The sequence below is a fragment of the Periplaneta americana genome, chromosome 11 (assembly GCF_040183065.1).
Source record: "Periplaneta americana isolate PAMFEO1 chromosome 11, P.americana_PAMFEO1_priV1, whole genome shotgun sequence".
NCBI lineage: Eukaryota > Metazoa > Arthropoda > Insecta > Blattodea > Blattidae > Periplaneta > Periplaneta americana.
In genome coordinates this window covers 133,737,709-133,760,280 of record NC_091127.1, presented here as the reverse complement: position 1 = coordinate 133,760,280, position 22,572 = coordinate 133,737,709, and the positions used below count along the sequence as shown (strand labels likewise).

Sequence of the window (22,572 nt, the reverse complement as noted above, 5' to 3'; positions counted from 1 at the left end):
AGCCAAAAGTTTGAAATATTACACTTTCCTGAAAAATTCTCTATGAAATTTCGTGTCTTACTTGTCCCATTTGGAATTAAACACACGACACATATATGATTGCAGTATATTTTATATGGCGTAAGCGTCTTTACCTCCGTATCCCGACACGCAGGCGAAGATGAGCCACGCCACTCCCAGTGCCCACACTGGACGGTGCAGGCCGCTATATAGCGAAGTCTCTAAGTTGTTGAACACATAATCTGGTTGCTGGAAGGGTAGTAAGCCGAAGAGAGGACCCAGAAGGGCCACCGCAGTGAATAACCAGCCTGCAGATATTTGGAGCTGAAACAGTGAGACATCAGTAGAGCTCAGTGTTTGATCTCATTGAACTACAAGTTTAGTGAACACATACTTACGCTCTCCACTGTTTTGTACAACGAACGATACAAGAACCCAACTCTGATTCTGGGCATGTACAAACCTGTACAGTCAGCTCACGAAAGAAATCAGTATATTCATCTGCAAAATATTGTTTTAGGAAATGATTATTGTCCATTATAAGGAAAAACGTGCATGATTATTCATAATTAAAAAACAAACAGGTCTGTATAGTGAATTATAATTGTAATAAAGAAAACATTTCAAAATAGAAAACGATAGAAAAAACTATAATCTCTGTACAAACATAAGAAACAAATCTTACGACTCTGAAAATCAACAACCCTCTTTAAATTTATTAGGGCTACAATGAATGACTATGTACATTTTATAGGCCTCATTTTTCTAACAAAAATGTTCATTTTTTCTTTGCTAGTCTAGTATAATTTCTAAGGTGTGTTTCTGAGCCATCTTTTATACGCAGTATAATGAAATTGATTTTACATGGAAAGAGGAATTCAAATTTTGGTATTCAGTACGAAATACCTTGAAGATTTTTCTTGAGTTGACGAAGCTTCTACTATGGACATTGTTCCGAAAGGAATTATCGTTAATTATTAGACTGCAATTTTTTGTAATTGGACGTCGAGAAAATTCACTCTACGTTAGTAGTGGGGTGTGATTTTAATACCTATGATTTGTCGCTGTAATAGGTTTGTCACTGGTTTCGATTATGAGTATAGTTCCGAGAAATCGCCATTTCACTGAGACCTGTTCTCCAACCAGGAGATTAACCGTGAAAGGAATGTGCTTACTATTGCGTCATCTATTGTAGAGAAGTAGATAATATTACCGTTATAATGTCAGTTTAAAAAACATGCGCTCTCCTGCATATGTTATTTCCTGCATGGATGGATTAAAATTTGAGGGGCCATATTCATAGATATTCTTAGCGCGTGCTTCCGGTAGATGATCAGCGAATTAACGTTTTTCGTATTCATCAACCAGTGTTAGCGGTATGATATGATATGAATCCTGTACAACTAATCAGTCGATAGACGGGGCTAGTTTAGCACTCTCGTAGCACAGGCTAGCGAAATGTCTATGCATAGCACTCCTGAAGAATAACCGTGATCTAATTTTGTAACTAGGGTAGTACAAGTTTGTATGAGTGTTATCGTTTGTGTTTTGAGAGTTGGCCAATGGAGATGCGTGTACCCACATGTGTGACCTTATGACATCAACATTCATTCACAGCATTGCCCCTATGCGTCTCATTCCTCTGAGACTTTTTTTCTGGTTGGAGTTCTGGTGGTTCATAGCGATGGGGATTGATGTACGTACATATAACAATTTCAGTGTTCAGATAACTGCAAGTCAGGAAATTAACTTGATGGACAACATATCAGGGATCCAATTACTTACAGCTCGATTCAACGTTATTGACCCCTGTCCTTGGTTGTTTGTCTAGTGAGCGAGCTGTGCGTTGCGTCATAAATTTAATCATAAATGTGCATAGAAGGATAAGAGGGAAGAGGAAGAATGAAAATAGTATCTATGCTTGTAGCTGAGGGACACTCATTTCAAGAAAATATAAGTCCTCATGACATTGTTTAGTCAACAGGCTGAGTGTACTGCGACATGATACGAAGAAAGTGTTTGATGTTATGACTGCGCGGCCTGACATGTGTGACCGAGCCAGCCATTAGTGATGAGTAACTCGCTCTTAGTCAATCTACTTACTTTTTGCAGGTGGCCAAAAAATTCTGAATCACGCTGTGCCGTCATACGATTGTGGCAACACTCTAGACTGCAGGTCAACTTCGGTACCTCTTTGATAGTGAAGCTGCAATGCGCACTCGCTATATTCTTCCACGAAATACTCACCTTCGTAAACATTCTTGGACGAATATGTGAGCCCACAACTTGCGATAACACAGGTCAGAGCAGTCAGAGTGTGTTTTTAGTATAATCGCCGCGTTAAACACTTTTGTTGATATAAGATATTGCACCGGTAGGCTATATCAATTCAATCCGCAGAAGAACAATAAACATAATATCTCTGATGGAATATTTTGATTAAATATAATGCTAATTTATAGTCCATAATACTAAAGGCGATTAATTTATTTGAATGTAATCCTCATTACTGATTTCTATAAAATATCAATACTCGAATGTTATGAAATACGTAGAAGAGAAAAATGAACACATCACGGGTTATCGGTTAGAATTAATGGTTTCGGTCTCAAAACGATTTGTATTCGGTAAATTACGGGCTGTACTATATCTTTTGATTGTAATCTTCGAATTCATTCCGGTTTTCTCTCGATATACATATCCCTTACAAGAACAGTTATATAGCCTACCTTAATTTTGTAAAACGGCCACGGATTGAAGTCTTGAAGAACCCAGGCAATCTGGGACTTGCAGCAACAAGAAACTTGTACATAAAATTTATGTGGTCAGTGTTGCCATATCTGCTTCATCTGTAGCCATCGCCTTATCAGCCATTTTGATAAATGGAAAGACTAACTTCATCGAGAAAACATTTAGGATAAAATTGTTTTCGTACTGCCTATATTAAACGGCTCAAAACACAGAACACATTTCCGCGTTTCATTATGCTTTTTTTTTCAAGGTGCCAATTAACAATGTGTTGAGAGAAATGGGGATTATACATTAAATTATACTTGATTTTATGCGATTTACCTAGCCTTCATGTAAAGAACAAAACTATGGAGCACAAGGTCATTTGAAAAGAATGGAGTGAAATACTTTTGAAGCGATTCCGTCTATGAAGTTCAGTGGATTTCAAATTCTCAGAAAGACGTACACTTGTTCTTTTTGTGTCAGACAATATTTTATTTTAATATTATAAAAACACGCATACAAACATCACCTTGGTTAGCCGCAGATTCCGGTTCCTGGTGTGGTGAAGCAAGTATCCGAGTCCCAACCCTATGAACCAAGGCGCGCATCGTGTGTGGGTTTTCACATAGATATAACTCAACCAAGGTTGGAATTTTGGTGTTCTATAAAAGAGAGATATAAATGTAAATGTTCATAACTTCATCAATTTCATCTTAAACCGCCATTACTGATTCTAACATGTTTAGGCGTAATAGATCAACTTTTGACCAGATATTTTGTATTCGACGGATAATGGAGAAAAAATGGGAGTATAAGTATACAGTGCATCAGTTAATCATATATTTCAAAAAGGCATATCCCTCGGTTAAGACAGAAGTTTTATGTGATATTCTTATTGAATTTAGTATTCCCAAGAAACTAGTTCGATTAATTAAAATGTGTCTCAGTGAAACGTACAGCAGAGTTCGTATAGGTCAGTTTCTGTCAGATGCGTTTCCAATTCACTGTGGGCTAAAGCAAGGAGATGCACTATCACCTTTACTTTTTAACTTTGCTCTAGAGTATGCCATTAGGAAAGTCCAGGATAACAGAGAGGGTTTGGAATTGAATGGGTTACATCAGCTGCTTGTCTATGCTAATGACGTGAATATGTTAGGTGAAAATCCACAAACGATTAGGGAAAACACGGGAATTTTACTGGATGCAAGTAAAGAGATAGGTTTGGAAGTAAATCCCGAAAAGACAAAGACAAAGTATATGATTATGTCTCGTGACCAGAATATTGTACGAAATGGAAAAATAAAAATTGGAAATTTATCTTTTGAAGGGGTGGAGAAGTTCAAATATCTGAGAGCAACAGTAACAAATATAAATGATACTCGGGAGGAAATTAAACACAGAATATATATGGGAAATGCCTGTTATTATTCGGTTGAGAAACTTTTATCATTCAGTCTGCAGTCGAAAAATCTGAAAGTTAGAATTTATAAAACATTTACATTACCGGTTGTTCTGTATGGTTGTGGAACTTGGACTCTCACTTTGAGAGAGGAAGAGAGACTACAGGTGTTTGAGAATAAGATTCTTAGGAAAATATTTGGGGCTAAGAGGGATGAAATTACAGGAGAATGGACAAAGTTACACAACGCAGAACTGCACGCATTGTATTCTTCACCTGACATAATTAGGAACATTAAATCCAGACGTTTGAGATGGGCAGGGCATATAGAACGTAAGGGCGAACCCAGAAATGCATATAGAGTGTTAGTTGGGAGGCCGGAGGGAAAAAGACCTTTAGGGAGGCCGAGACGTAGATGGGAAAATAATATTAAAATTGATTTGAGGGAGGTGGGATATGATGATAGAGAATGGATTAATTTTGCTCAGGATAGGGACCAATGGCGGCTTTATGTGAGGGCGGCAATGAACCTCCGGGTTCCTTAAAAACAAGTAAGTAAGTAAGTAATTAATTAAGTAAGCAGTGAGATATAGGATAATGAGATTGGTAGCTCGATTACCAAAAGCTAACCATCCGGTGTAGCTCGGCTATCATAGAGGCCTACAGTGCGATCAGTTTTGCTTTCTGCCGGAGTGCTTTGCCTATGGGCGAGCGCGCCGTTCGTTAGTCGGTTAACCAGTTAAGGGTGGTTCACAATAAACCTGGAACATAAACGATAGCGAGAAAGAGTACGGAAATATTGTTAAAATAAATGTATTTAAATATGAGCTTTCACAATAGTTGATTGTGGATAGTCCCATTTAATGAATTTATTTTAACATTATTTCTATTCTCGTTCTCGTTGTCGTTTCCGTTCCCGGTTTATTGTGAACCAGCCTTTACTCGGGTCTCGAGGATTAGCGGGAGAGTAAAACAATAAAACAAACCAACCATGCAGCAATACACAAACAAATTTAAGAGGCTCATTACGTGCCAAATTATCAAATGAGGTGTTGAAACTGTCCGTCTTCATTCCCCACACGTTTTTCGCATTTTTTAGGAAATTATTAATCACATTTTCGAAAATTCATTCACAAAATGTGCTCCTACGTACGGGGTCACCTGGCTGAAAGGCATGTGCCACAGTTATTTTATACGGCCTGAAGTGCAATAATTTAATAGCCTTTTGCACAAACCCAAATAAAAGTCCCACTTGTGGAATATGACAAAATGATTTTCTAGGAGAATTTTATAAACAATTACTAATGTCATATAATCTTTCTTTGGTGAGAACCCCATGCAACCTTTTTGGTTTCTTAGGCTGGACACTTCCAGTTTCCTGAAATTTATGATAAAAATTATGGACCGTTTTACGATCTGGAGCGTCTACACCCGGTACCGTTTCTTGAAACCGTCTTCGAACTTCACGAGAAGACTGAGTTAACATAACGATGACTGAGAACCAGACTGTTCTTTTCTTCTTTTTCAGTAGATTATTTTACTGCGCTTTATCAACATCTTAGATTATTTTGCGTCTGAATGAGGTGAAGGTGGTAATGCCGGTAAAATGAGTCCGGGGTCCAGCACAGAAAGTTACTCAGCATTTGCTCATATTGGGTTGAGGAAAAACTCCAGAAAAAACCTGAACCAGGTAACTTGCCCTGACCGGGGATACAACCGGGGCCACCTGGTTTCGCGGCCAGACCCGCTTACCGTTACTCCACAGTTGTGGACAGACTGTTCTAAGTCCAACTTTTTATAAGAAAGAAATCTGTGTTTTATTGTGTTCAATTTCTTGTCGGCATATATGAATAGAACAAAATAGTAAATATCCCTCTTCATAAGGTTACTATGAAGCTATTCCGAATTGTTTCATGAAACTTTGAACGTCAGGAGTTTAAAAATAGCTCTCCTGAAAATAAAAATTGTAAAATGGACTTGGAACAGTCTGGTTCTGGGCCATCGATATATGAATCGTAAATAAAGACACTCTGTGCCGCTGTAAACTCACGAGGCATATACACTTCAAGTATACTGTCGAATTAGGAAACGAACAACACGACACACACCCGGAACAGCTGCGCTACGACTGCAAGGTCAAAAAAGAAGCAATTAGGCTTGCTACTCCCTCCAGTGCGCGGCAAACGAGTGAGGGTTCACTCATAGGAAAAACACCGCGCCATCGGGGAAAGTAAAACTGATCGCACTGTAGTTCACGGGAACTCTCTCATGTCTTTTGTAGGAGTTCTTGGAATCATTTAACTCATTTTCCTTTGCAAAACTGCCGAAATATTTATCCCTATTTCTGCCTCCTCCCTCTGCTGCTTTCCACTCTTATCTGTTTCTTTCTACTCTTCTCTGCCTATTTCCACGGTTCTCAGCATCTTTCCTCTCTTCTCTGTCTGTTACTCATCTCTTTTTTTTTTTACTCTTAACAGTCTCTTTCCATATCTTCACACTCTTTTTTTTTATTCTCTGTCTCAACTATTCTTTCTCTCTTTCCCCTCTTCTCGCTTTTATCCCTCTTCTGTCTCTTTCCTCTCTCCGCTGTCTCATTCCCTTTTTCTCTGTCTGTTTACGATCTTCTTGCTGTCTCTCTCTCTCTTAAATATTTTTAGTTTCTTTTCCTCTTTCCTTTGTCTTTCACCTATTTTGCGTAACTTTCACCTCTTCTCTCTCTTTCCCCTCTTCTCTTCCTTTTTCCCTATCTCTCTTTTTCCTACCTTCTTTCTCTTTTTTCTCTCTTCTATCTTTTTATCCCTCGCTCTTCTTTCCTCCCCTCGTTGCTATCCTTTCTTCTTCTCCTTTTTCCCCTCCTAGCTATTCATTTTCCCCTCCTCTCTGTCCTTTCTTCGTTCTTATCTATTTTCCTCTTCTTGTCTCTTTCCCTATCTTCTTTCATTTACCCCTCTTCTCTCTTTTCCCTCATCTCATAGTATTTCCTTCGTCTGTTTCTTCCTGTCTTCATTTTCTTGCTGTCTTGTTTCACTTTTGTTTTACCCTTCCTTTTTTCGTTACATTTTCCCTTTCATTTCTGTTTCCTCTTTCGTACCTATTTTCCCTTTTCGATTTCCCTTCTTTCTGTTTTGCACAATTTCCCTCTGTTTTTTTTATCTCCTTCACTTATTTGATGATATTTATATATTTTTTATTTCGTTTTCTTTTCTATTTAATTTCTACCATTTCTATTCTATGCCTTTGTTTTCTTTTATTTACTTATTCCTTATTATCTACTTTTCTCTAACCTTCCTTTATTTCTTCTTTTTTCTGCTTTTATATTTCTTGCTTTTTAAATTGCTATTTCTTTCTGTTCTTACCTTTTCTATTCGTTTTATTTTCTTTACTGTTTTTGTTTTTCTTGTTTATCTTTTGTATTCCTCATCCTATACTTCTCCGCTTCCTTTCGTTTCTTTCTTATTTTCTATTTATATTCCTATTTCCCTTTATTTTAATTTTCGCTTATATTTTTTCACTTTTCCCCTTTTGTTTCTGTTATGTTAAGCTCCATGTATCTGAATCACTTATTGATTTATAAAACGATTCCCAATGATTATCTTCGAATATGTTGAGTGAACGCATTCTGTTCGGAAAGCATAATGTATTCTACAATTAATTTATATCATGATACTGATGTCAGAATTATGGCGAAGTATAGTGTTGTCTCCGTCTATCATTAAAACTATGCAGATATGAACTTTGCTCTGAATGAAATAATATTGTTCTTTTGTGGTCTGTGCCTAAACTTGTCACGAAATGAAAACTATTTTTAATAATATAAGTATATTACGAAATAAGAATAGGTTCAATGGGAGAATCAGTCAAATCTTATTGAACTTACAATTCGGGTGTTATGCCGTTGCGTATCTCCAGCACGTAGTTAACGACAAAAGTGCAGAGAAGTCCGGCGATGGTGGCGGCCGCCAGTAGCGACAGGCTATATTTGCGAGGCCATCTGAGCAAGAGGTACAGGAATATCGGCGACAGCCAGAACAGCTGCATGTCCACCGACAGATACCAGCTGTGGTTAAAACACTGTACACACTTCAGACATTAGATTGCATTACCTTACATTAGTTTCATACCTCCACCAACTTCGTAATTATTGTCATCATTGTCATCGTAACTGCTGGTCAGATGTTTGTTATCGGCGTGAGCAGCATGTATTAGTTCCGAAGTGGCCCATTTTGAAACAAACTATTACTAGTCAACGTATACTACTCTGGGTCTTCCCACAGAGTGAATAAATGATCTGTGATGTGTTAATTGAATTGTTCCTTCGGAATTATTTTATTACCTAAGGTAGGTGTGTTGTGTATGTGTGCGCGTGGAGTTATTGTCAACTGCCATAATGTTGACTTCATTGATGTCATGGAACTGTTTCGTTGTGCTTATTATTAAGCAGCAATACCAATTTTGTAACTTCCGTAGTTTTAATAAAAATGCGAGTTTGGACAGTTCTTTTTTCAAAACTCATATTTTATTTTTTTTTCTAAAAAAACGAACAGACTAATTACATGAATGTGTTTAAAAAGTATGAACTAAATATTAACAACAATTCTTTAATTAAAGATTAGCGAACATGTTGTAACAAAATTTTGATTCAAATTCAAATTAAGAAGTAGATTACAAAATATCGTTTTCTCAAATTTCTTTCTAAAGAAAGTAATTTAACATAACAACTCTTCTTAACATCCCGAGGTTCTTAGACCAAGTGCACGAGATCGTACTGTTTGGTAGACCCAAACTGTACTACTGTGTGTTTCAGACTCAGAGCCCCTTCAGACGAGATCATTTTAAGAAACGCTGCAGAAGCGTTGTCTCTTGTGAATGATGGATATAAATGAGGACCTTCACACACAGCCACGGCCACTGACGCAGCCTACGGTCTGAGGCTTCGCCGCTGGTGGCGACCACTAATAGTGGCACTTCCCGTAGCAATACCAGGAATAGAATAATTGTAGGTTTCACACGGGGTTGCAGCCACACCATTATTTTAGAGGTGCGTCAGTGGCACATACGTGGCGCGACGGTAGTGCCGGTAAAGGACAATTCTTGGGCTACCAGTGTCTTACACCACCACCCGACAGCATGAAGCCTATTAAGCCACGGTTTTCTTTTTCGAATTTCAATGGTTATTCCAGCTATCTCTTGGAATCACGTCTTAGACATGCGAAAATGCGAAGAATATCATATAATTGTCTTCATGTAAATCATTATAAAAGTGTGAATAAGTCCTCGATTCATTATTTCCAAAACCAATGGGTGGACCCAGAACCTTCTATTTCTACGTCTACGTCTATTCTTTGTATGAGAAGCGTCGCAAACCGTATATCCCCATCTATTTTTTTTTATTTTAGTAGGTTATTTTACGACACTTTATCAACATTTCAGGTCATTTAGCGTCTGAATGAGATAAAGTGATAATGCCAGTGAAATGAGTCCAGGATCAAGCACCGATAGTTCCCCAGAATTTGCTCATAATGAGTTGAGGGTAAACCCCGGAAAAACCTCAACCAGGTAACTTGCCCCGACCGGGAATCGAACCCGGGACACCTGATTACGCGGCCAGACTCACTAACCGTTACTCCACAGATGTGGACGTCTTCATCTATGTTCAGTCTATGCTCACAGGAAGATAGAAAAATTGTTATTTAAAAATGTATTGTATTAGGGAGGACTTCATACTCGCGTCCGCAGCGCCACTAACAAGCAAACAATCTCATGGGGACAGATGAAAAAGTTAATTTATTTCTTCCACCATATTAATAATGTTAAAAACAAGTACTTGTACAAATTTAGGCACTCGAGCACAATTATGAGGACCATAATAAAAGAAGTTTCCCTGGAGCCGTTTACAGAAAGTGAACACAATTACATTGGAAAAAAATATTGGAACACATTAAACAACAGTAGGGCTATTTTTCAACATATTCCCCACTGGAATTGAGACATTTATCATAACATGGAATCAACAGAGAGGTGCAAACGGCTGTCACACACTGGTTCCGATCCCTGGCGGCAGACTGCTACGATACAGGGACACAAAAGTTGACCTGAGAGTATGGACCATGTCTCAATTTCGGTGGGAATATGTTGAAAAATAGCTCATCGATAGCTGTACCTGTTCCATATAAATATTTCCTTGAAATTTTGTTTTCTTTCTTTCAACGGCCTCATGGAAACTTATTTTTACAGCCTTCGTAATTGTGCTGAAGTGGCCAAAATTTGTATAAACCCGTGTTTTTATATTATTAACATGGTGAAGGAAAAAAATCTTATTTATCTGCCCCAAGAGAGTGTTTCCTTGTGAGTTGATGCTGAAAATTAAAAACCGTTTTGTTAATCCAACAACATTGGAATGAGTATAATGTGCACGGGGTATAGGGAAAAGAAGAGCAATGGCGTTCACCTAAGAAAGAATGTTTGAAAGAAAGAAGATTTTATATATAATGATTTAATATATGTGAAAAGTTTAATACTGGACATGCATCTTCTTACAGGCTATGGCCCAGTTTCTTCAACCTTTGCCAAAATGTACCTAACATAGCGTTAATTAACTGTAAGTTAAAAGCATAAATTGCTGTCAAAATTTTGCGTTTCTTCAACTTTACATTTCACATTTTAACATTCTGTTTGATAGTTCACTGTTAGGACCAGAGGTTCTAGAGTTTAACCATTATGTATAACCAAGTATAGGCTCAATTCTGTTTTCTGAACTCTAACAATTGCAATTTTCGCTTGTTTCCTTTTTTTCATTGAGAGACGAAAGAAGTCTTTCTTTTCTCTCAGGTTTGATTTATACTTTTTTCCATCGTCTGTATCACAATAGCATGGAGTGGCGTATTGCATTGTTGGTATGCCGTTGTGAAATGGAAAACACTGGACCAAAAAGAAATCGTGGGACTAATTTCTCCTCGTTCGAGAGAATCCTTCTGCTGGAAATAATTTTGCTGTATATACCAATTATTGAGAATAAACAAACAAAAGGATCTATGTTGAGAGCGAAAAGTGAGGCTTGGCAGAAAATAGGCTGTTGTGTTAAATCACTGACATCATCTGCTCTGTTTATATATTGATGGATATCATTTTCTGAATAAGATAAGATATAGAAGTTCAGCATGTAACGCACCAGTCATTCTGAATACCTCTATGCTAACAGAGAGTTAAATGAGTTAACTGTATGAAATTTAGCAGTTAAATTAACTTGGGGTTTAACAGCCTGTTAGTACTAACAATTGTTGAAGAAATGCTTCAACTGTTAAGTTTACAGTTAAAATGGAATAACACACTGTTATAATTTAACTAAGTTGGAAGAAGCTGGGTCTATATAATTGAAACTCTAGCTGTGTAAACACCAAGATAAAAAAATGGATAAACAAAGAACTACACTGAGTGGTATTGTCCTCTTTGGCAGGGCAATTGCGCTGAACATTACTGTAATGAACAATTATTTAACTGAACTCTTTAAAATGACAATAAATTGTTATTTTGAGCAATATTTACACACATAGTCATCTGGAGTCAGTCTCTCTTCCGCTTCATGCCTCCTAAGTCCATTGTGAACATGGACCTTGCCCGCTTAACGCTACAGTCCCGCCACCAGGTGAGATTGTATCGCTGCGATGTGAGTGGATTCATGTCCCGCGGTGGTGTAAGCATGAACTTAAAAGTCCTATGTAAATTACTGGAGAAATTAACGTGTACAATGTTTATACTAAAAGGAAGGCAGTCGAGCGTGCTTGAAGTGACAAGTGTACTGTCGAAAATTAATTTTTGCTCACCATTTGTTCGCCATAGTAATAGTTCTGGATGTAAAGAAGCATAGCCCACCAATATTTCCTGCATGTATTAGTTATAAATTCGTTTCCACTCCACAATGGACCCGAACCAAGATGGTCCATGAGACTCAGCTGAATCAGCAGCAGCACTGCAATAACTGGTGTCAGTCTGTAAAGAAAGTTTTGATGAAGACCTTCATTATAATGAACTAAAATTTTCAAGGAAATAAGACGTGTGCAGATAAATTTAATGTAGGTAAACATTACAAATAATTTACAAAAATAACTTAAAATAAAAATACATATACATCTATAATTACCAAAAAGTCCTAAAAATAATCTGCATCTTACAAAAGAGTAACATATTACAATAACATTTTTTATACAGTATATAACATACATATTCAATCTGAGTTTACAAACTGGAATATATCCTTCACATCGGAAAGAAGCATCCATTATTTCAGGTTTTAAAACACGGTAAAAAAATCTGTTAGTAATTACAGACCTTTATCTATTTTAAACAATTTTTTTTTTACAATTTAAAAAAAATTATCCACAAATATATTGCATTTTATGTTAAAAATAAAATTAATTCTGCCCAACATGGATTTACTAAATGTAAATCTATAACTACAAATTTAGTATCTTATACTTATTATGCCAGCGGTTGAAACTCAAGGACAAATTGATCCTATTTATTTTGACTTTAGCAAAGCATTTTTAATGTTGTTTCTCAAAACATTTTATTAAATGAATTGAATAATTTTGATCTGTCCACTAAGTGAATTTGTTTTCAAATTATTGAAATGAATGAGAATGTCGTTTGTGACTAGGAAATTCTCTCACGTTTCCGTGTAATAGTATGTGTGGGGTTCCTCAAAGATCTACATTGGGGCCTCTCCTATTTCTTCTAATTATAAATGACATAAGTAAAAGAATAAGATCTAGCTGCCTTTTATTTGCGGATAATCTTAAAATCTTTTGTAAAATTAATAGTTTGGCTGATTGTCAAATTCTTCAAAATGATATTCTCAAATTGTCCAAAATGATATTAATTCAATTGCACTATAGTCAATTGAAAATGGAATGGAAATTATTGAATACAAAACTTTTATCATTTTCTTCTGACGTAAAACTGCTTCCTTAAAATTTAATTATTCTCTTAATAACGTTAAAATTATTAGAAAAGACTGTTTTAGAGGTCTTGGTGTCTAACGTGATTAGGAATTGTATTTTCACGATCATGTTCAATATATTTATAACCATTCAGTAAGAATACTTGGATTAATTAGATCTATAACTTATTACTTATTCTTTTTGTACTCCTGTGTGTCTATTAACTTTATCCTATACATTGGTTAGATCCAAGCTTGAATATGCATTTGTTGTCTGGAATTCAATTCTCGGCTAAATTGGAAAATTTATTCAAAGAAAATTTATTTAATTTTGTTGTTTTATATTTTTACCTAATTCCTGTGATTATAATTATGAGATTAACTGCAAATATTTAAATTGTTACAGTCTATTTGCCAGACGTCAAGATCTTCATGACTTATTTTTTTAAGGTCATTAAGATATTGATTGTGAATCCTTCTTAAGCAATATCACTCTTCATATTCCGGCCAAAGGATTAAGATTTCAAAAACTTTTCTTCACTAGAAACTCAAAATCGCTTTCTATCTCCGGTCTGCAGATGTATAAAATATGCCAATTTTCATGGATTTAATTTTGATCCATTTAATGTGCAGGATTTACTTTTTTGAGTTGGTTTCCACTTCGTTATTAATATTACCGGTAATTTATGTCTTATTTAGAATTGTTTTTATAAAATTATTCTCTTAATCATTTATATTACTTTGTATAAATTCAGTTATTAATATTATCTATCATGAATGTTACTATTGTTTTTATTGTGTTATTCTTTATTATGTATTTTACAGTATTCGTTTTGAGACTGTATATGTGTTATTGATTTGTTATGAATATGATTTCTGTGAAGAATGGGGCTGGTGATATTCAGGAATATTGTGTGCCCGAATTTCCTGACATTTGCCTTACGGTTGAGGGAAAACCCTGAAAAACCTCAACCAGGAAATTCAATCCGACCGGGGATCGAACCCGACCCCTATGCGTAGAGACTAGCATGCTGATCCCTACACCACAGAGGTGGTCAATTTTTGTCATTGTTAATTTTGTCGTAGGTCTATTGTATTTATTGTCAATTTGTGCTGAACTGTTATTGGCCTCTGGCAGTTGTAGAGGACAATAAAATGTTAATAAATAAATAAAAATAAGTAAATTATTATGATGCCATTATTAATTATTATTATTATTATTATTATTATTATTATTATTATTATTATTATTATTACTGTAAGAAGTTCCCTAGTTTTCTTCACATATTGTACTGTAACATAAGTGGTTTTACTCCCTATGAATTCCATTACTAGGCCGGAAAGACCGGGCACAACTACCAATAGTTGTGAAAGCTCTGCACGAAATTAAATGGATGATTGCAATTTTAAAATGAAACACTCTAATGTAACTATTAAGAAATTCTAAATATGCAGAGGAGATGAAAAAATATAATAAATTTAATATAGTCTATCTGTAGAGGAAAATTGTTCGGCGACTTTGTTCAGGCTTTATCTTGTTCATTGCGATTCCTATATTCCTTCAGATTGTTATCGTAAACACACGGGTACTATAGGCATCAAACAAACAAAACTCAGTGCGCAGAAACCAGCGGGCGTGACTGTCTCGCGCAGATGACGTATGCTATCTTTCCCATCTTGCTCCCCGTCTCCAATCACACTAAATACGCCATGCGCATGCGCGTGCGCATGTATTATCTTCTTGTGCTGAACTGAACACGTGTTATTGTTACAGAGTCGGCGAGTCACATAGCGTTTTATATTAAATATTAGTTTAATTCAATTTAATTTAAATATTTAAAATTTAATTATGATGCGTTGATAACAGTTCCAGTGAAGATAGATACCGATTGTGACTTAGAAAGAGACGATGTTGATCTTGTAATGTTATATTCACTTAATTGGTTATTGTTACAGGTGCTCTTTGAGTGCACATGTCCGCAACCGTAGCCGTTATAGCTATACCTGTAGCCGCTTATTAATGAACCCGCCTACTGCAGGGGGGTATAGAATGCGCGTCGCGAGGAACTGAGCTGAGTTTTGCTTATAGGATACCTATGGTTTCACCACGGTTTGCACGAACCTGTATCGGTATGTTCGTTATCCTGTAGTTTTTTGAAGATATGGTTATATAAAACTTCTATATAATTACGTGGTAACAAGTGAAGACGCTCTGAAATCTGTGCAGAGACTAGATTAGGCCTGGGCGCTATTAGCTCTATTGAGTCACTACAGATTTCTTCTTTACTCCCCCCTACACCTTCCGCGGCTGAGATGAGTAGACTGGTAGTTAAACACTGCTCAGTGACGGATTCCATCATAACTTTTACTAACTGTCGTATAGCTGGTTGCCTGAAATCCATCGCTGATGCACAGTGGACTGAGCTTTTGTTTATAAGGCAGTGTAAGCGGGAGGGGGTGTTTCAGCATTCCGTGCCCAGAGCTGAACTAGACAAAGTGTGTAACTTGGGGTGAAGCGACACCAAAGCGCATGCGCGTAGCATGGCACAAATTAAGCCGAGATCTATGTGGTAACTGGTAGTTCGCATGTAGCATTCTGCGAGCTACGCTACTGCCACGCTATTTCAGTGTGAATGCGTTTACTTGTTTACGCGTGTTTAAAAAATGATAGCATGCAACTTCGGAGTGAAAGCCGCCTAATATTAGAAAAAATGTGTGCAACATACCTAATGTAGCGGTGCAGGTAATGCAGCGGGATGTTGAAACGCGCGTCGGGTCTGCGCATCTGCTTCAGGAAGACGTATGCGACAAGCAGGCCACTAAGTAGCAGGAACGTGTCCACGGCCATGACGAAGTTCACTAAGGGCATGTTCTCCCAGCTCCTAAAATACTGCAAAGACATGATGAGTTATTCTACAAAGGCTCGCCTCCACTATTAAACATTTAACAACAACATGTTAAATGTTACGTTGTTTACCGTTAACAATCCAACATGTTGATTGAACATGTTAATACTAATTTCATTTAACACTTTGTCCACACTGTTAAACATGTTAAACTTGACTTTCTTTGCGCAGTCCACCATAAACAGTCTATGAGATTTTAATATAAGTAGTGTTTTATTTTCAAACCTTGGAGAATGGACTCAGATGATGATATGACTTTTGTTATTGCATCTATCGCTTGTTACAAGGCTTTGAAAAGGAAGAAAATGAGAATGTGGATCCGGCAATATCTTAGTAAAAGACACTATGCAGGATTCACTCTAAACGAGCTTAAAGTTGAATGCAGTATCGATTTGGATTCAAAAACTTGCTGAGAATGTAAGAACACGATTTTAATATAGGCTAATGCTGCAAAAATACTTCCTGTTACATAAAAAAAAAGACACAATTTAAGAGCAGCCATTTCATCTTAATTAAATAATTACAGCGCGATTGATTATCATAGGACCTACGACATGATAGATGTTAAAGGAGTGGGTAATATCGTATAATTATTCTTTCCGAAGTTTTACGAACGTTAACATACATCACCAAATACGACCATTACTGACGTCAACATAGCATTAACGTTTAGCGTACGATGAGAGTGCGAAAACTTTCGATTGTATTCTCGAGAACAGTTAAATAATAATTCCAGTTCTCTAAAACAGGCGGCCTTCTTAGTTTTGCCCGTGTATTCTTTTGCAGACACATCCCACAAACAAGGTCTTTCCATCAGTGCATTGATTTTATTCCAATGTATTTTCTTTCGTCCACTCCATTATTTCGAACAACTTACAGCCAACACCAAGGACCAATGATAGCATGAAAATGATCAAGATACGCGCCACAAAATCAGAAACTATAGTGGTTGCTATGGAAACTGTACGAACTTTGCCGAACTGTACCGACGCTGCACGAGCAAATGAATTGACTTGATATGTTTTCCATATCTGCTGGAAAACACGCCAACATGTTAAAAGTGTTAAATTCAACGTACTTAGTTAACATGTTAAGTCAATTGAGACTAGAAATGTCCATATACATGTTAAATTCAATATGTTATATTTAACATCTTGTTGTTAAATGTTTAATAGTGGAAACGCTCCTTAAGAAGCCTGCTTCAAAATTGCTTAGGGATTAACAATCTCATGGACTTGGAATGTCGGTCTCGTAAGTTAGCAACATGCTTAATAATTTCAGTACTCAGGCATTGAGAATATTTCAATTAATTTCGGAGTCACATAGTGGTACAGTATTACTATTTGAAGTGGCAGTGGTGATAGATAAAGGTAGAGTCAACCTGGGTAGCGTAGTCGGTATAACGCTGGCCTTCTGTGCTCGAGGTTGCGGGTTCGATACCTGCCCATGTCGATGGCATTTAAGTGTGCTTAAATGCTACAGGCTCATGTCAGTAGATTCACTGGCATGTAAAAGAACTGCACAACGCCATAGTGGGCCAGAATTAAAATCTATCGGGAAAAAATTAAATAAGTATGGAATATAATTTTAAATGATTGTGTTTTACTAAATAATGATTTCTAAGAGCTTATTTAATAAGAATAAGCCAGTATGGGATGTTATCCGTAATAATGAGCTATGAGTACCATTTTGAATAACTACTTTCATTGAGCCTACTAGGTACTCAATTATATCACTTGTTGTTTTCGTGAACTTATAGTTTCCAATATTCTCTAATAGGAGAAGTCATCGTCTGTATCATCGTCCTCCTTATCTTCCTTCCTCCTCCTCCTCTCGTCCTCCTCTTCCACCTGCTGCTGCCCTTCGTCCGCTCCGTCATCCTTCCTTCTTGTCACGCGCACGTCTTCACTTGTACAATAAGTATGAGGCTCCTTCAACATTTGTCTCACTTCAGCAGGAAAGGAATTATTCTTATTTTTTTAACACGGATAAATACTTGATATGCTAGGATCAGGAGTTACAAGAAAATCATTTAAGATATCCTACATTGTTTGAATTCGTGAAAATGTACTTGAATAATCTTTACAGTAATTAATGGCTAGCTTTTTGGGCATACCTGTAGGTAACACTGCCCATTGTATTTACATTTGATGACGTTATCTATTAAAACTGTAATGCTTTCTTTGGTGTGTATGGTCCTGGTAAAGTTGGAGATATATTAGAGGCTATCTAATAGTTTGATGCTCTTTTTGGAGTGATTTGTGTGATTTGTTGCAGAACGTATGTTGCATCTCTTTTCCCTGAACCCCGCAAAGACAATTGAGTAGCTAGAACTACTTAACTTTAAGAACGCTGCTTTTTCAGAGACCGCAGCCTACATGTTTAATTCTTGTTTTCACGCCACTTTTTCAAATATTTTTAGAGGTCTACTCCTGAAACGGGTGGAAATAAGTCCTTGGACGTTTGGAGAGTTTTTATTTATTGTAGAAGTATTTCAGGAAATTTGATATCTTTTTTTTTTTTTTTAATTGGAGAGAAATTTTAATGGCAAGCAGAGTAATATCTCATGCCTCGAAGTTAAGTTTTGTACCAGTCACTTTATTTGGACCAGGTACTCAGCTTTAAAGCCGTTAGCCCTGTGAATTTATAGTATATTTACTTTCCCTGTTTGAAGTTTCGTATTTTACTGAAATATTGACAATAATTTAATAATAGAGAGAAGAAAGAATCTGGAGTAATCGGCCAGGCATATGGAAAAGTAGAGGGAAGGGAGAAGGAGAACTGTGGTCCATTCGTTTTACTAACCATACCTTATCTTTACGCAAAAACCTGTCCTTTTGCTTGGAGCACTGTTTCAAACGTTTTTCTAAATTACTTCTAAATGTGGGCACAACTTTTTCGACACACCGTATAATATCCTTGGAACAATGTTGTAATTCCAATTTTGTTACTTCCAAATCAGTGAGAGTATGAGTAGATACTTTTTCAGTAGTCAACACCTCGTATAAGTCCATTCGAGTCACAGTGGACTGGATATGGGGATCTACCCCTGAAATAGAAAAACACAAATATAAAAAAATTCAAGCAAACGCAAACAATTCTGAACTTTTTTAATAAACTGTAAGGATTGCTTTATAATAAAGGTGCGGCAAAACCCTCACTCTGAGTTAAAGTTTAAATATAATATAGAGGATCAAAATAAGGAAACTGTATCAATATGAATAGTATCTAAACAGTGGGAAATTTAGGCTTACATGCGTTGCCATAGCGATATCAAAAGACATGCGCAAAAGAACAGGAATTGAATACGACATTGAATACACGGAATTGACATTCAATTAGTGCAAATTGTAATCTGTAACGAATTCCAAGTATGCCGTGAACGGGTGAAGAACGTGCTTACGCTGTGGTATCGTTTCTGGTAACTGGTAATTCCGTTGTCGTTGCCCAGCGTGTTTTTCGGAGACTCTTCCAGATTTCCCCTCGTGGGGTAGTTCCAGATCGGAAAAGTATTAACTTGTGGGTATCAACTTAAGACCAAGTGGTGACATGATTAAAAGGGAGGAGGAAGGCCACGCAGCGTTCGAACTCCAGAAAACATTAATGGAGTAAGGCGTTCATTTCAGTAGTCTCCAAAGAGATCTGCTCGAAAACACGCTAGAGATCTTCAGTTATCTGATCGGAGTGTGCGTCAAATTTTATACCATAACTTGTGATTTCATCCCTACAAGATGGCCGTTGTTCAAGAATTGTTTGAACGTGATTATGATAATCGTGTGAGGTCATGTGCAGACATCCTTCAAAATATGCCTGAAGCTGCTGTGGTTCTTTTTAGTGATGAAGCACATTTTCACTTATCGGGATTCGTGAATAATCAAAATTTCCGATATTGAAGTGGACAGAACCCTCATGAACTACACTAAAAACCTCTACATAACGATCTTGTCACTGTATGGCGTGCTGTTGCAAGACTCAGGATACTTGCTCCTTACTTTTTTGAAGAGGATGGTGCTACTGTAACAGTAAACTCTCAGCGATACACTTTTATGATCAACAATTTTTCGGCACCAAGACTCAATGCGCTGCAGATTGACCAGGTATGGTTTCAGCAGGATGGAGCCACCTCTCTCACAGCTCAGATTTCTCTCCAAGTCCTGAGACATGTTTCCCATACGCTTTTCATTTTCTTCACGTGGCGACGTTCCCTGGCCAGCACGATCACCAAACCTTGCACTCTGCGATTTTTTTCTATGGGGTATCTTAATGCTGAGGTGTTCAAACATCGGCCGAGGACTTTGCGAGACCTAAGAAATGCAATACAGGAAGAAATTGGTCTTATTCCTAAAGAAACGCTAGTTAGAGTGATGCAGAATTTCCGTAGTCACATTCAGCAATGCATTGATAGTGAAGGACACCACTTAAGAGACACGTTATTAAAAAAATGAAAAATTCCCACTGTTAAGATACCATTCATATTAATAAAGTTTCCTTATTTTGATCCATCTGTTTTTTATTTAAACTTTAAATTAGGGAGGAGGTTTTGCCGCACCCTATATGATATAGATTTTAAGGTGACACCTGGTGCAACATTTTTTATATCTCTAATTTAAAATGAAATTAAGACATAATTCCGCAATATTTTAAAGCCATGTTTAACGCATCCATGATAATATTTCACGTAAACAATTAAAGTAAGGATAATGGAAATAGGAAGTACGAACCTACTGTTAACACTTCAACAACAGAAGGACACTTTTCTCCACATCAACAACACACAGATTACCCTCACATCACTACCGCCATAAACCGTCTAGCGCTCAGCGCTCAGGTTGTTACACTTGGCGACTTTTAACAGCCAGCCCTGTTCACATTTCGCTCGCTATAAATTGATGGGATACAGATTTGTGAAAATCAGTATTAGTACTTCGAGACTACATAGCGAGAAAACGTCATTTAAAACATTAAAAAATTCAATTTTTTCCTGCTAGAGTTGAATTCTGGCCCACTGTGCACCGGCGACGCTGTTATAACCTCGGCAATTGCGAGTGTCGTTAAATAAACCTTAATTTAAAAAAAAATAGATAAAGTTGGCCCATAGACCTAGCGTATAAGTTAGTTGTTTTACACTTCAATAGTAGACTTACACACCTGCGACAATGAAGTAATATATTGTTGAGATCATGAAATTGCTGCGACGACAATGGTGCTGGTATGCTCTGGTTTTATAGAAACAAAACGAATGTATTTAAACACTTGGGAAATGTGAAGTCATATGGCAGCAATGTCAAGGTCAAGAGCACTTGGTCGGTTCTGCGTGCGATCAAGTGCTCACTGCTTGCAATGAATCTATTCTGCAGGAAGCAACAGAGAATAACAAGGGGTGAGCAAAGTGAACTCTATTGGCCTGTCACTGCAAGATGAATTAAACTGTTTTTAATAATAGATAACGTGTTACATTCATACAAGACAACAACAAATCAGAACATGTTTTGTAGAGTGTACCTCTCTAATAAATTAAATGAATTATAAAATAGTAGGCTACAATAAATAATAAACATAGTTTCTTCTTAGCTTATATAGTTTCAGATAGTAGCTAGAATACAATTAATTTTATATAATTATCTAATAATCCAACAAGTATTATGACACTCTTTTCCTATTTTAATCTTACCGATACAGAAGTGAAAGAAATTATAGAACATTATGCATTGAGAAAAATGATATAATAGGATTGCAACAAATAATAAACGTACCTATTATATTTTTAATCTTAGAGGTTTTAGATAAAGAGGCCTACCTAATTAATTGCTATGTAACTGTTACACACTTAATAATGTACTTATTATTTGAACAGCATATTTCTAGAAACAAATTTAAATTCCTGACTTCTCGTCTAACACAGAAGTGTTTTTTCTTGTTTTTGCCGACACCAACCTTCTTATGTGCGGCGAAATTATGTTTCCTGCAGAATGACGTAGCATAGCACGCTTATTATCTTCTGACAATCTAGATATTAGTCTTAGTTTTGTGAGGTTCATAAGTGAGAAAATTTGGTCACGTATATGTTTACTGCCAAATATAGAAATAATTGGGCCCCAAATATTCGTACCCTGGATATATTTCCAGGCAAAGCGAACTTCCAACTTGACTCTCTTCACGCAATTCTAAGAACCTGGAGAGAACATTTCCTCGGCTTAGCTGGACATCATCAATATGGTAAGAACTGAAAATCTATGGACGACATATCTTCACAATTTTTTTAGACAGAATTCATAACGAGTCTTTGCTATTAGCATCCATACTTTCTGTACTTTATTCTGTAAATTTAAATGCAATGCAGTGAGGAAGAACCTCTACAGTACATCTAAACATATTTTTATTATTATGTAATGTCAATAAAACAACAAAATTTCAATACATCATTATGTACTTCAATTAATAATTTCAGGCGTTTCACATTGCTCCTCTTCGTAACTAAATGTTTTCCATATATCAGACAAAGAGCATTTTCGCCTCTTACTCACAAGAAGTCAGGAATCCAGTCAGCCTAAAACTTACTAAACGTCTTCTTCCTCCATGTGTAATGTACTATACAACCC

The 22,572-nt window shown here is 36.6% G+C and overlaps 2 protein-coding genes across 2 annotated transcripts in view; both read right to left on the bottom strand.

The window, feature by feature from the left end:
* Window positions 1-22,572, bottom strand: part of LOC138709354 (nose resistant to fluoxetine protein 6-like) — a 151,647-nt gene that overhangs the window by 12,131 nt on the left and 116,944 nt on the right. The gene's annotated exons all lie outside the window — the stretch shown is intronic.
* The window catches only part of LOC138708670 (nose resistant to fluoxetine protein 6-like), a 48,057-nt gene that overhangs the window by 7,328 nt on the left and 18,157 nt on the right, over window positions 1-22,572 (bottom strand). Inside the window, exons 6-10 of the mRNA XM_069838757.1 lie at window positions 15,794-15,957; window positions 11,953-12,118; window positions 8,010-8,203; window positions 3,263-3,395; window positions 135-324 (exon numbers count right to left, since the gene is read on the bottom strand). Of these exons, the coding sequence (XP_069694858.1) occupies window positions 135-324; window positions 3,263-3,395; window positions 8,010-8,203; window positions 11,953-12,118; window positions 15,794-15,957 (847 nt within the window). The remainder of the gene's footprint in view (window positions 1-134; window positions 325-3,262; window positions 3,396-8,009; window positions 8,204-11,952; window positions 12,119-15,793; window positions 15,958-22,572) is intronic.